This window comes from Ochotona princeps, chromosome 17, assembly GCF_030435755.1.
Source record: "Ochotona princeps isolate mOchPri1 chromosome 17, mOchPri1.hap1, whole genome shotgun sequence".
NCBI classification, from domain to species: Eukaryota; Metazoa; Chordata; class Mammalia; order Lagomorpha; family Ochotonidae; genus Ochotona; species Ochotona princeps.
Window position 1 is genome coordinate 30,210,769 of NC_080848.1, and position 14,703 is coordinate 30,225,471.

The 14,703-nt window shown below is 49.1% G+C and overlaps 1 protein-coding gene across 2 annotated transcripts in view; it reads left to right on the top strand.

Moving 5' to 3' along the window:
* The first annotated feature begins 549 nt into the window (after positions 1–549).
* AATF (apoptosis antagonizing transcription factor) overlaps positions 550–14,703 on the top strand; it is a 104,294-nt gene continuing 90,140 nt past the window's right edge. The window contains exons 1-4 of one of the 2 annotated variants that reach the window (XR_009246904.1): positions 550–858; positions 1,858–2,049; positions 6,884–7,300; positions 7,758–7,895. Coding sequence is in view for 1 of the 2 variants with exons in the window: in XM_004590948.4 (XP_004591005.2) it covers positions 768–858; positions 1,858–2,049; positions 6,884–7,300; positions 7,758–7,895 (838 nt within the window). In the remaining variant the exon portion in view is untranslated. The remainder of the gene's footprint in view (positions 859–1,857; positions 2,050–6,883; positions 7,301–7,757; positions 7,896–14,703) is intronic. The other variant, XM_004590948.4, reaches the window with a different exon arrangement.

A 14,703-nucleotide genomic window follows, 5' to 3' on the forward strand; every position in this document is an offset into this window, starting at 1 on the left:
GGCGTCTGAGTGTGCCCCCACCTCTGACCACTAAAGGCAGTCCCAAGGAGGGTGTTCCCTAGAGAAATCCCTGCTCTGCCTGCTTCTCCCTACTCAGGCAAGGCAACTTGCAGAAGCCAGAGATCTTTATATTCATGCACAGCCCTAGTGAGCCCCAATTACTCCCATGAATAAAGACCCCAACAGTCCACTTCGCACTTACACATCCCTAACAGGAAGTCTCCAAATCCAGGACGCTGTGGGCACAGGAGAGCCTGGCCCAAGACCCCTCTGAATTGTCAAAACCCAAGTCTGTTTAGGAGGCCCAGCCTGTGTGTAGCTGCCCAAATGGGAACCACAGGTTGGAGAAGCTTATCGTGGCATCCCTTCTCTCTCCCTAATCCGCCGACTCGGCTGCGCTGTTCTGTCCTGCCACGTCCGGGGCCGCGCGCACCCCCGCTGAGCCTCTGCGGGAGTCACGTGCCCTTGCGCGCCCCCGCGCCGCCCGACACCAGGCTTCCTGGCTCGACGCATGCGCACCTTCCCGCGGCCGGAGTCCAGACCTACAGCCTCGCGCGCGCTTCCGCCTGGATCCTAGCAACACTGTAGTGACGCGCCAGGCCCCGCCCCTCCCGCGCGCGCCTCCCGGAAGTAGCCGGCTGGGAGCTTGAGCGCCGCTCGCCTCGCGGTCCCGGTTTGCAGCCCCTGGGCGAGGGCGTCAAGCGGCCGGCGGGGGACGGTGCTGTGGGCTCCTTCACGTGCGGACTTCCGACCGAGGCCTGGAGACGATGGCGGGGCCGCCACCGCTGGCGCTGCAGCTGGAACAGTTGTTGAACCCGCGGCCGCGCGAGGCGGACCCTGAGGCCGACCCGGAGGAGGGTAAGGCCTGACGGGGGCAGGCCACGTGCGGAGCCCTGGCGGGGGCTGGGTCCTGGCCCGCCGGGGCGTGTGTGCGCCTGGCTGGAGTGGGCAGCCCGAGGAGGACGGGCAGCCGTGCCTTGCCGCCGGCTTGCCGCTTCCCCCTGAGCCCGGCAGGAGGGCTTCGGCCTCTGAACTTGGGGCTCGTGTGAGTGGGTGGGGGACCGTGCCGAGGACTCGCGTCTTGGGGGTCACTTGCGCGAGCGCTGTTGGAGGGTTCCCAGGAGGGTTGGTAGTAGCGGGCAGGAGGTTGCCTTTCAGCAAGAATACCATGGCTGGTATTGGCGTTAAAAACGGGCAGAAGTGAGTCTCGGTGGTGATTTGTATGTTCGACTCGCTGTGCCCGAGAACTTGCTTGGAGAACATAGTTAAAAAAAAAAGTAGGAATCCCTGGTGCTGTTTAAGCCTGTTCGGGTCGCGAGGCTACCGGGTGAAGCTGCTGTTCTGTAAGCTGCCGTTCGAGGTCTAGCCGGCAGTAATCCTGTTTTAAACTCGAGTCAGGGGAGGGTGAGGAAGGGAGAATCAGCAGGGATAAATCCAAGTGCTGAACCGTGACTTAGGCGTTGCAGTGGCAGGCATTGGGGACTGTTTAGCCTGGATCAGAGCAGGGGACTCCTTTGAGGATGGGAGGAGTCCCGGTGTGGTGGGGAGGGCACTGATGGAAGGGAGTGGGGCAACCTGCCTATGCCGCAGGAGTCAGACTAGTTTGGGATGACTGGGAGCTTAGCAGGAGATGTGCTGGGAGACGCTGGGAGCTGGCTGTCCCTTCTTGAACAGCAGTGGAACCGGTGGCCCAGCTCCCACTAGAGGTAACGAGTTCCCCTGTTCTGGAAGTTGGGGATTCTTGGAGAGAACATTCAGGCGTCAGATGAAAGGATTGAAAGGGGTTCAAATGAAAGTTGCTCCTAACCTGGGGAATCTGATGACTTTTCTGCCTCTCCCCGCCCCCCACCCCCCCAGATACTGCTGCCAGAGTGATTGACAGGTTTGAGGAAGGGGAAGATGGAGCAGGTGATTTCCTGGCAGTGGGCAGCATTAGGAAATTGGCATCCGCCTCCCTCTGGGACACGGACAAAAGGTATTCTGGCAGAACCACCTCTAGAAAAGCGTGGAAGGAGGACCCTTGGGAGAAGACACTGCCAGGTTCATCTGGTGAGTAGACACGATGGCATGGAATGCCTTCTTCCTGACTGTCTCAGGCCTAAGGGCCTTTTGTTTCTCCTCTTCTGGGTGATGCCTGCAGGACCCGTCTGTGTGCTCCCACCTGTGGTCCTAGGACAGGCCGCTGATTTGGTATTACAAGGAGCCTTCCAGGTTGCTGCATTGCATGTCATGACAGGAGTCATTCTGTTACTGCACTCCTTAGGTGCAGACTAATGGGTCTCCCTGAATCGGAGTGAAGAGCAGGCAGTGCATAGAGGCTGTTGCAGAGGGCCGTGTATGGGACTGGCATTGTGCCTGACGGACATGCTCCTCTTTGCTTTTGGCCGTTTTTCTTTGGTTTGTCAGGGGTTGTATTCATCGATTGAGTCATTGTATGACATCAGTTATTTGTAAAGCTTTTTTTTTTTTTTTGCTGTTGTAAAGGACAGCGTAATCCTCCCTGCTCCCCTCCAAGGGAGTTAGGAGGCCGTGTGCCTCTAGTTGTGAGGAGAGGTAAGTTTCGGACGGAGCGGCAGAGGGCCTGAATACAGCGATTACCCGAGGATGCCATTTGTTTTCCTTTAGAGAGGTCAGGGGTGCTGGGTTGAGACTCTACAGATAATACGGAAGGGACCATCATTCAGGTTGTATCTGTGACATAGTCCTTGATGTAGTTCAGGCCGCTACTGATAAGCTCGTTTCATATTCTACACCTAGAGACTGATAAAGAGACCAATCATGAGACAAATATGATAATATTCATTGAGCTCTCACCATATGTCAGCCATGGTGGTTAGTGCTGTAAGTTCCAAGACTCTGGGATGCAGTAAGTCCTTAAAAATGTTATCACCATTATCATCACATGTATCATCTCGTTTAATCTCTGTAGCCTAAGAGGTGGATATTATTTATCCCCATTTTAGAGATAAGGAAATTGAGGGGCAGATTGTTTAGGTAACTTACTGAAGGTCGGAGAGTTAGTGAATGGAGAAGCTAGAATTCACATGAGTGCAGTCTGACTTCAAGATCTACACTGTACTCTTCTATATGAATGTTTCTTAGTTAACTGATTTGCCCTTAGTTTTTGTATTTAGATTGTTGACAGCCTAATTTTTGTCTTAAGTTTACACATACTGTAAGTACATAAATCTTTTTTAAAAAGTTTACAGATACTACTTTTTTTAAAGTTATTTTTCAGGCTGGCATAGTGGCTCAGTGGTTTAAGCCAGTGCTTATAGGGGCAGCATCCCAGAGGGGTGCTGCTTTAAGTCCTGCTGCTCCACTTGCGGTCCAGCTCCCTGGTAATGCACTTGGGAACGCAGCGGGAGGTGGCCAAGGATTTGCCTCTACGCTCACTTAGAGTCTGATGGAGCTCCAGGCTGCTTGGGCTTGATCCTGCTCCAGCCGTTGGGGCTGTCTGGGGAGGCATCTCTCTCTACCTGCATTTCAAGTAAATAAGTGAATCTTAAATATACATGTTTATATATACACACACATATAATAATTATATATATATTTGAGAATCAGGGAGAATGTTCTCATCTGCTTCTTCATTCCTCAAATGTCTGCATCCTGGGGCTAGGCTGGGCTAGACTGGGCTGGGTTGGGCTAGGCTGGACTCGAGCTTACCCTGGGAACCAGGAACTCAATCCAGGTTTCCTAAGTAGGTGTTAAGAATCCAATTTCTGGGCCCGGCGGCGTGGCCTAGCGGCTAAAGTCCTCGCCTTGAAAGCCCTCGCCTTGAAAGCCCTGGGATCCCATATAGACGCCGGTTCTAATCCCGGCAGCTCCACTTCCCATCCAGCTCCCTGCTTGTGGCCTGGGAAGGCAGTCGAGGACAGCCCAATGCATTGGGACACTGCACCCGCGGGGGGGACCCGGAAGAGGTTCCAGGTTCCCAGCTTTGGATCGGCGTGCACTGGCCCGTTGCGGCTCACTTGGGGAGTGAATCATCGGATGGAAGATCTTCCTCTCTGTCTCTCCTCCTCTCTGTATATCTGGCTGTAATAAAATAAATAAATCTTTAAAAAAAAAAAAAGAATCCAATTTCTTTCTCTGTCTTTCTTTTTTTAAGATTTTTTTTGGGGGGGGCCTGGTGCCGTGGCCTAGCAGCTGAAGTCCTCACCTTGAATGCCTCGGGATCCCATATGGGTACTGGTTCTAATCCCAGCAGCTCCATTTCACATCCAGCTCCCTGCTTGTGGCCTGGGAAAGCAGTCAAGGATGGCCCAAAGCCTTGGGTTCCTGCACTCATGTGGGAGACCCAGAAGAACCCCCTGGCTCCTGGCTTCGGATCAGCACAGCACTGACCATTGCGGTTACTTGGGGAGTGAACCAGCGGATGGAAGATCTTTCTCTCTGTCTCTCCTTGCCCCTGTGACTTTGCAATAAAATAAATCTTAAAGAAAAATAAATCTTAAGAAAAAAAAATGGCCACAATGGCTGGAGCTGAGCCTATCCAGAGATAGGAGCCGGAGTTTTTTCTGGGTTTCCTTTGTAGGTGCAGGGTCCCAGGGTTTTTGGGTTGTTCTTCTGCTTTTCCAGGTCATAAGCAGGGAGGTGAATGGGAAGAGGAACTTAATTTCTTCAGCTGTCATTGCTGCTTTCAGGCTATGGAAGTTGGAGTTAAGAGTTGAGGTTGCTACTGAACCCCAGGCCCTGCAGTCTGGGATGCTGGCATCATAACCAGTAACTTCACCACTCTGCCAAATGATAGCATCTGTAAAACTGTAAATACTGAAGACCCATCACATTTTCATGAAATAGCTTGTCTTATTGAAGACAGTTGTCAGTGAGTGATTTCTATCTAATATTTGTGCTTGCTATATGTTGGGCTTTTATGTTCTACCCTGGAAGAGATTGGATAATCTGGAAAAAAAAAATCTAAGTATCAGGTGATGCCCTAAGTATAAGTAGGCTTAGTTGGTACTTGATCCAGTGTAGGATCAAGTTCCAATTTGGAAAATAAGATCCTTGTGATTTGATTGCTGAATGGCCGTTAGCCCTATCTCTTCCCGTTTGCTTGTGCATTTTGTATCCCAATGCTGTTTCCTCTTTTTCTTCACTTTTTCTCCTGAGACCTGTTCCTTACATTTCTTAAGTAAAATTCTAATGCCTCTTGCTCCATTCTTTACCTTTCCAGAAGAGCTGAATGGCTCCTTCTCTGAACTCCTTGTACTAATGATGCTATAATATCATTGTTATTGTTATTAGATGGGTATCTATCATTCCCACCAGACTGTCATCTCTTCCATATAGTATTAAATTATGTTTGTGTTGCCTTAGCCTTTGTCTATCTATACTTGGCTCCTGGAGCCTGCCTTAATAAGTATTAAATAGGATATACTGATGTGATTGAGTGTACACATGGGGTAATTAATGGTAAGCTGTATCTTCTATGGCAAAACTGGTAATTCCTGAACATCAGTTGAAATTTTACCGTTCTTCATGATTTATTCTAAGTGTTCTTTTGCCCTGCTTCAGATCACTTGCCTTACGGTTAAATTATTTTCTCCTCTGGGCATTTCTTTTTCAGTCCTTCCTTCCTTCCTTCCTTTCTTTCTTTCTTTATCGAGATTTATATTTTTATTGGAAAGGCAGATTTACAGAGAGGAGGAAAGACAGAAAGATCTTCCATTTGCTGGTTCACTCCCCAAATGGCATCAAAGGCCACTAGAGCTGAGCTCAATCTGAGATGAGCTAAGCTGGTCCAAAGGTAGGAGCCAGAAGCTTTTTCCGGGTCTGTCTTGAGGGTTCAGGGTCCCGAGGCTTTGGGCTGTCCTCAACTACTTTCCCAGGTCACAAGCAGGGAGCTGGATGGGAAGTGGAGCAGCCAGGATTTGAAGCAGCACCCATATGGGATCCCAGCACATGCAAGGCGAGGACTTTAGCCGCTAGGGTACTGCACTGGGCCTATCAAAGCATTTCTATTTCCTTCCTATATTACAGTATTTATTTACTTGAGAAAATGCTTGTTTATTTGTATGGGTTACAGAGAGAAGGAAAGACGAAGAAGTGTTATGGTTCACTCCCCAATGGCCACGGCTGCTGGGGCTGGGTCAGTAGCCAGGAGCTCTTCCTATTTTTTTTTTTTAAGTTTTATTTATTATTTTAAAAGAAGAGAGAGGGAGGGACATAGATCTTCTTATCTACTGGTTCTCTCCCCAGGTGGCTACATGGCCACAGTTAAGCCAGGCTGAAAAACCCAGGAATATAGGATTCTTCACCGGGGTCTTCCACATGGGTCTCAAACACTTGGTCCCTCTTCTGCTGTTTTTCTCAGGTCATTAATAGGGAGCTGGATTGGACGTGGAGCAGCTGGATAGGAACCAGTGTCCACACTTTGCCACAATGCTCTCCCCTGAGCCAGGAGCTTTATTTGGGCTTCCCACAAGGGAGACAGTGACCCAAGCATTTAGGCATCTTTTGTTGCTTTCTCAGATACGTTATCATGGAGGTAGGAAAATAATTGGAGCAGCCAGGATCCAAACCAGTGTCCGTGTAGGAACCCCGTACTGCAGTCTGTGACTGAACCTGCTGAACCGGAGTGCTGGCCCCTGCATTACAGTTTTGAGTTTTAATCACATTGGTCTTACCCACTAGAATCTTTCATTAGTGCAGGACCCTGTTCTATTCTTTGGCTCCCCCTTACCTTTTAGAGGTATTTGATGGGTCATATCCATTTGCAGAATATATTGAGTTGACTATAGTATATGGAGTTGAGTACAGTCATACATGTTTTCCCCCTTAATAGATGCTGTAATTCTTTAGTTGAAAAGAAAGCTATGGTTTAGTGTTTTTCTCTGAGGACCAGCTGTGTTTTCTTCCTTCCCTTCCTGTCCAGACAAGGAGCTATCTGATGAGGAAGGATCTGGAGGTGACGACTCCGAGGACTATGCTGAAGATGGAAGTGCTGCCAGTGAAGAGCAGGAGGAGGAGGAGGAGGAGCAGGACACTTTGGCTGGGAGGAGGAAAGGCGGGAGCCACTGTGCCAACACGGCAGGCTTCCACGTCCAGAGCATCAGTGACTTCGAGAGCTTTACCGAGGGAATGGATGACGTTGGAAGCAGTGAGGAGGAGGAAGATGAAGACGAAGAGAGCGGCATGGAGGAAGGGGATGAGGAGGAAGACTTGGAGCATGAAAGTGAGGAAGACGCGGCTGGAGACAGGAACAGTGAGGATGATGGCGTGGTGATGACCTTCTCCGGTGGCAAAGTTTCCGAGGAAGTGGAGAAAGGACGAGCTGTGAAGAACCAGATAGGTTTGTCTGTGGTTTTACTGCTTGTTTATTTTTGTATTTTTTGAAGTATCTACTTTCTGTTTATTTAGCTGTTTGTGTTTTGGCTGTGCTGTGTTTTTGTGTCCTTCCAATTAGTTTGTGACATGCCCCACTTGTCCAGAGGGCTAAAGCCCCGTTCCTCCATGCTTAGCCAGCCGCTGCTGGGCTGAGCTGCTTAGCTGGTTCTGCTCTGGTACTTCCCAGCAGCTGTGGAAGATTGAAGAGTGTTTTCTCCACTCCTTGGGCTTTAGCATTCCCTCTCTCATAGCAAATATTTGCTTCCAAGATACAAAATTTATTTCTTATAATGGAGAGTGTTTCCATGGTGTGAAACTGATAACGCGGTGCTGCCTAGAGATTGGCATGGTTTCTTGCGTCTCCCTTGTATCCCAGGAGGATTTGACAACTAAGTGATGGCATCCTCTCTTCTTCTTTGTAGCCCTGTGGGATCAGCTCTTGGAAGGAAGGATCAAACTGCAGAAAGCTCTGTTGACCACCAATCAGCTGCCTCAACCAGATGTTTTCCCTGCTTTCAAGGACAAAGGTGGTCCAGAATTTGCCAGTGCCCTAAAAAACAGTAAGGCTATCTACCATTTTGGGGTACTTCTAACCATTGGAATATACTGGGATTGATGGAAAGGAAGAAGAAGAAATGATACTATTTTAGTGATGTTATGGTTATAGCAAGGCAATTTCAATTTAAAAGAAAAATAGCGTTATAACCCTTTTATCACATGAAGACAGCTTTGGCTGAAATGGCTCGCTGTTTTGCTTTCTTCTTCCCAGTCCTCATTCCTGCCACACCTTTCCTTAGGCTTTTGGAGGATTTCTTTAATGCTCAGGGAAGACTGGAAACTAACTGATGTAGAACCAAAGAAAGAGAACAAGTGGTTAAACCCATCATTTGAATTGGTCAGGTTGTATGCCTTGAAGATGCTGCCTGCCTTTGGCAGTTTTTTGGTCTCACTCATATCTTTGGGGGTTGTAGGGAGAGGAGAAAGATGATGACTGTGAGGAGATTCACCCATTTTGTAAGAAAAGTGAACAACTGTTAGAGTCAAACATTTCTAGAAGAGAGAAGGGATTTAGAGGCTGTTTGTGTTTGGTTCTTAGTCCCCTCATTTCCAGGTGAGGTCCAGAGAGAGCACTTGCCCAAGGTTACAAGCTCACTGATGCACAGCAGACAAGACCGGTCTACCTTCTCTCTCTGTAGCAGTTTCCTATGGCACAGCACTACCTCCTCTGTTCGTTCGGTGGGCCTGTATGCCCAGTGGCACCTGGAGATTTGGGATGAGTGTATAGTGTGGGTAGATTTATTCTATTTGCATGTTGAGACTTTTTGTTTTTTAAGATTTTTATTGGAAAGGTAGATTTACAAAGAGAAGGAAATACAGAAAGAGGTCTTTTGTCTGTTGGCTCACACCCCAAATGGCTGCAACAGCTGGCGCTGAGCTGATCCAAAGCCGGGAGCCAGGAGCCTGGAGCCTCTTCTGAATCTCACTAGTGAGTCCAGGTTCCCAAAGATGTGGGCCATCCTCTGCTGCTTTTCTCAGGTGTAAACAGGGAGCTAGATGGGAAGTGAAGCAGCCATGACACTTAAGTGGCACCCAAATGGGATGTTTGCAATTGAAGGTGGAGTGTTTAGCCTATTGGACCACAGCCCTGGCCCTGAAGCAAGGTATTTTCACTTGCTCTTTAAGAGTATCATGGAGGGCCTGGCGGCGTGGCCTAGCGGCTGAAGTCCTCGCCTTGAAAGCCCCGGGATCCCATATGGGCGCCGGTTCTAATCCCGGCAGCTCCATTTCCCATCCAGCTCCCTGCTTGTGGCCTGGGAAGGCAGTCGAGGACAGCCCAATGCATTGGGACACTGCACCCGCGTGGGAGACCCGGAAGAGGTTCCAGGTTCCCGGCTTTGGATCGGCGTGCACCGGCCCGTTGCGGCTCACTTGGGGAGTGAATCATCAGATGGAAGATCTTCCTCTCTGTCTCTCCTCCTTTGTGTATATCTGGCTGTAATAAAATGAATAAATCTTTAAAAAAAAAAGAAAAAAAGAGTATCGTGGAGTTAGTTGGAGAACCCTTGCCAGGACATCTAATGTAGCAAATGCCTCTAGGTAGAGTCATCTTAAAACCTTTCAACATAAATGGTGTATCTTTGGTTATAGAATTCTGTGAATCAATATTGTAAGAAATACCTGGCTTAATTAGGAATAACTTCCAATTTTTATTTATTTATTTTTTTTTAAATTTATTTATGTATTTGAAAGGCAGAGAGGGAGAAAGATCTTTCATCCATCAGTTTGCTCTCCAATTACCTGCAGCATCCAGGACTGGGCCAAGCTGAAACCAGGAGCTGCATCTGGGTTTCCCGCATGGCGGCAGGACCTGGGTACTTGAGCTGTCTTCTGCCTTCCCAGGCCCGTCAGTAGGAAATTGGATCAGCTGTGGGTCATGGGGGACCGTGTTGCAGCATAACAAGTCAAGGCACTGCCTGTGACTCCTGTGATGCAGCATCCCGTATGGATGGTGGCTTATGTCGTGGCTGCTCCGCTTCTGAGTCAGCTGCCTAGGGCATGCAACAGAAAGTGGCCTAAATGCTAGGGCCCCTGTCACCCAATGGGAGACCTAGAGGAGGGCCTTGGGTTGGGCCTGCTTCAGCCCTGGCCATTGTGGCCACTTTGGGAATGAATCAAAGGATGGAAGATCTATCGGTCTCTTCTCTGCAACTCTGCTTTTCAAATGAATAAAATGAAACCTTAAAAAAAAGAAAGAAGTGAGTATCTTGGACTCAGACATTGTGCTGTGAATGCTAAGCATCCTGAGCAGTGGCTTAGCCTGCTGTACCACAAAGCCTGTCCTGTGAAGTTCAGGTTTGGGTCTGTGACCTTTTTATCTGAAGTTTTTTCCCTCTGTGGAAAGTCTTGGTACTCTTTCTAGGAACCCTGTATAGACTGTGAGCATTGGTGTTTTACATCCCCCTTTAACACCTTTCCCTCCTTGCTTCCTAAATGGATAGATTCATGATTTTCAGACTTTCTGAGAGTTTTGGAACACTTCTGCTATTTTTATTGCCCTAGTACCATACTTCCTTATAGACCTTTTGATGAGAACTAGGCTGTATCGTTCATTTTATTTTTAATATTGTGAGCATACTTGACTTAAAAAAAAAAGAGGGCCCAACATTGTAGCCTAGTGGCTAAAGTCTTCGCCTTGCATGTGCTGGGATCCTATATGGGAGTTGGTTCAAATCCTGGCTGCTCCACTTCCCTTCTGGCTCCCTGCTTGAGGCCTGGGAAGGCAGTGGAGGATGACCTAAAGCCTTGGGACCCTGTACCCAAGAGTGAGAAGAGTGGGAAGAAGCTCCTGGCTCCTGGCTTCAGCTCGGCACAGCTCCAGCTGTTGCAGTCACTTGGGGAATGAATTAGTGGATGGAAGATGTTTTTCTCTATCTCTGCTTTTCTCTGTAAATCTGACTTTCTGATTAGGGTGAGGAGAGTCAATATATGCAGAAATGTAGGTGGGGTACATGTTTCTGTTTTTTTTTTTTTTTTTCTTTTTCTCCTGCATGTACTGGGGGAGTTGGGGGGAGGTGGGAGGGAGGAGGCCACTCTTCACTGTCAAACTACATGAGCACCTGGGGATGAGGGATGATCATTTGATGACACGTTAGAGACCCTGAGGTGGGAAAGAATGTTCCAAGAGTGTTTTTGAGTGATTTTTGGCAGTCTGAGGTGTTGTCAGCTTCATTACACCAGGGTTGAGAAAATCTTTTCAAGGTCTGTTAGCTTAGGGTATCCACAGCCCCAAATACTTGTTGCAAAGCTTGCCTGGGAGTATTTTCCAACTTGTTCTGTTTTCTGCCTTCTTCTTTGCTGTCTTCTTCTTCTTATTATTTTTTTAAGCTCATTTATTTTTATTGGAATGGCAGATTTACAGAGAGGAAAGACAGAGAAAGATCTGCTGTCTGCCGGTTCACTCACCAAGTGGCTGCAATGGCTAGAGCTGCGCCAGTCCAAAGCCAGGAGCCAGGAGCTTCTTCCAGGTCTCCCACATAGGTGCAGGCTCCCAAAGCTTTGGGCTGTTCTCCACTGTTTTCCCAGGCTACAAGCAGGGGGCTGGATGGGAAGTGAAGCAGCTGGTGCCCATGTGGGATGCCGGCACTTGCAGCTGGAAGATAAAGTAATTGAGCCATTGCGCTGGCCCCTACTTTGTATCTTCTCATGGGGCAGTTGATTTCCTCTGGTGTCCTAGATAAGCTGGCTGCCATGTGCCCCAAGTGCATCTGGGCATTCTGTGAACTACACAGGCATCAGCACCTGATAAGGCTCAGAGCCGATATTTGCCCTCCAAAGTCAGACCTCATATATTGTGATTTTTCTTGTGACTGGAATTTGAGTCCACTCACGTAGTTGGGGATTCTCCCAGTAATCTTGCTTGGTGTGATCTCAGACTTGACTGTAGTGCGCTAGCCAGTGCAGGGTCAGGTTCAGACTGTCGCTTGCACCTGCCATAGCACATACCAATAGATGAGCTGCTGGTCAGTTCCAGCCTAGCCCCATCCCTTGTGCTAACCAGTGAGTGTTGTGTCCCAGTCCAGTTCACAACACAGGCCCAATCCTCATGCACACGTGTGGGTACAGTGGTCAGGGCAACTCTCAATAACCCCCTCCAGGCCTGACCCTAGCCCCAGTTTTTGAGCGTGTTGTGGCCTAGCCTGGCCTGGCCAGCATCCCATCTGCGTCTTTTGTACACTAATGGGTGTTGGGGCTTAGCTCAGCCCAACCTGCTCCTAATTCTGTCCCACACATATGTCGCCAGGTGCTGTCGCCAGCCCTGGTTCTTGTGCTTACCAGTGAGAGCTGTAACCTAGTAGGAGAGTGCCCAGAGTTCCCTTGCCGAGCTCATTTCCAACCCTGGATCTTGTGTTTGACAGGGAGTACTGCAGACTAGCTTCACATAATCAGGTTCCTGGCACTTGCCAATGGGTGCTGTAGCCTAGCCCAGCTTGGGCCACCCCCAGGCCCAGCCCTCATGCCAGTTGACAGGTTCTGCAGCCTCCTAGAGTGGCCTGCTCCCAGTGCCAGCTCTCACACTCACCCGTGGAAACAGCAGCCTAGCAGGGGAGTACCTGACGTTCCCCTGCCAGGCATACACAGTCTGACTTGGCCAATCCCCAGTCTGGTCTTTTGTAGGCAGGTGCTGTAGCCAGGCTCAGACTGCCCTGCCCCAGTCCCGCAGCTCGCCAGCAGTTGCATCAGTCTAGCCTAGCCTAGGCTGGCCCACATCCAGCCCTGCCATGATGTCAACTGGTGGGTGTTTTTCACCCAACCTGCCTAGTCCAGGTTCTTGTTTGTCCTGGTGCGTGCTGCGTCTTGATAGGCATGGTCTGTGCTCAGTCCCCATCTTTGCATGTGCCTGTGGATACTGCTGCCTGGCCCAGCCTAAGCTCATCCCAGTCCCAGGCTCTGCAAGTGTTGGTTAGTTCCGTGGTCCAGCCTGTCTTGGCCCATCACCACCCCCAGCTTTCACACGAATGGGTGGGTACTGCAGTCCCACAAAGGCAAGCCCACCAGTCCCCTACAAAATCTGCACCCAGATCTGTTTCTCTTGCTTTCTGATGTCTGCTGCAACCTGGTCTGACATGGTCCACCCTCTACCCTAACAGTTGCTGATGAGTACTGTGGTCTAACCCAGCCAAGCATGCCTCCCAGCCCCAGCTTTCTGTGTGATGTGGGCAGTGGGCGAGTTTCCTTAGCTCAGCTCATATCTCCCACGTGGATAGGTGCCCTGGTTATAACCCAGACATGCCTTTCGGTTTCCCCCTTTTAAACCACCCTGTCTCAATTCCCTCACCTACCTAGGAGTGGAGTGGGTGGGTTCATAGAAGGCCCCAGAAATCACTCCTCAACTGTCAAACATGCCTTTGATAGCCCCCGCTCTGGTACATTTCCACACCTTCTTCTCCGGGCAGTCTGCAGCCTTCCCACTGTGCAGCAGTGTGCCTGGGTGCCAGGTATGTTTCCTGGCTTGACTTTCCTCACCTTCCACCGCACCACATGCGACACTCAGAATTCCTCACACTTTTTTTTTTAAGGATTTATTTATTTTTATTACAAAGTTAGACATACAGAGGAGGAAAGACAGAGAGGAAGATCTTCTGTCCGATGATTCACTCTCCGAGTGAGCGCAACGGCCAGAGCTGTGCTGATATAAAGTTAGGAGCCAGGAGCTTCTTCCAGGTCTCCCACGTGGGTGCAGAGTCCCAAGGCTTTGGGCCAACCTCGACTGCTTTCCCAGGCCACAGACAGGGAGCTGGATGGGAAATGGAGCTGCCGGGATTAGAACCGGAACCCACATGGTATCCCGGTGCGTTCAAGGTGAGGACTTTAGCTGCTAGACCACTGCGCTGGGCCCTCTTCACACATCTTTAAAAAAAATAGTAGAATAGGCAGCTATGCTGGCACATTGGTATAGTTAACACAGACTTAGTATCAACCAGGCCCAGAACACCCACCAGTATTGGCTGTTTTTCTTCCAGCAGTATAACATTTGCCTAGGTACAAGGCATCCAGGCAGTTGCTTACCGCTGGGATGTTTTAGATTAAATCTCTCACAATAAGGTCTTTTATATTTTGTTGCTGTTTCTTCTTCTAACTTTAACTAAGCCTTTTACATTTAAAAAGAAACTCATTTTAAAATATGGTTATTTTGGGCCCAGCGGCTAAAGTCCTCACCTTGAACGCCCTGGGATCCCATATGGGCACCGGTTCTAATCCCGGCAGCTCCACTTCCCATCCAGCTCCCTGCTTGTGGCCTGGGAAAGCAGTCCAGGATGGCCCAGTGCTTTGGGACCCTGCACCCGCGTGGGAGACCTGGAAGAGGCTCCAGGTTCCCGGCTTCGGATCGGCGCACACTGGCCGTTGCGGCTCACTTGGGGAGTGAATCATCGGATGGAAGATCTTCCTCTCTGTCTCTCCTCCTCTCTGTATATCTGACTTTGTAATAAAATGAATAAATATTTTAAAAAAATATATGGTTGTTTTAGGGATTAGCACCAAGGGCAATTGACACATTCTTGGGTGTCAAGTTTCTTTAACCATTTTAATGCCAGTTAACTGTGGAGTTCAACATCTCTCATCGTCTTAGTCTGTCTTTTGTACTTAGCCAGTTGTGTCTTATGTTGTTAGGATGGATTGTGGAAAAGGGGGAAAAAAGGAATGTTTGGTGTCATATTATTTTATTTTTAGAGGCGTCCATTTTTATTTATTTATTTGAAGGGATGAAAGGGAGAAATGTAGAGATTTTCCATTTGCTGGTTCACTCTTCAAATTGTCTTTAATTCCTGGGGCTGGATCAGGCTGAAGCCAAGATATAGGAATTCCATC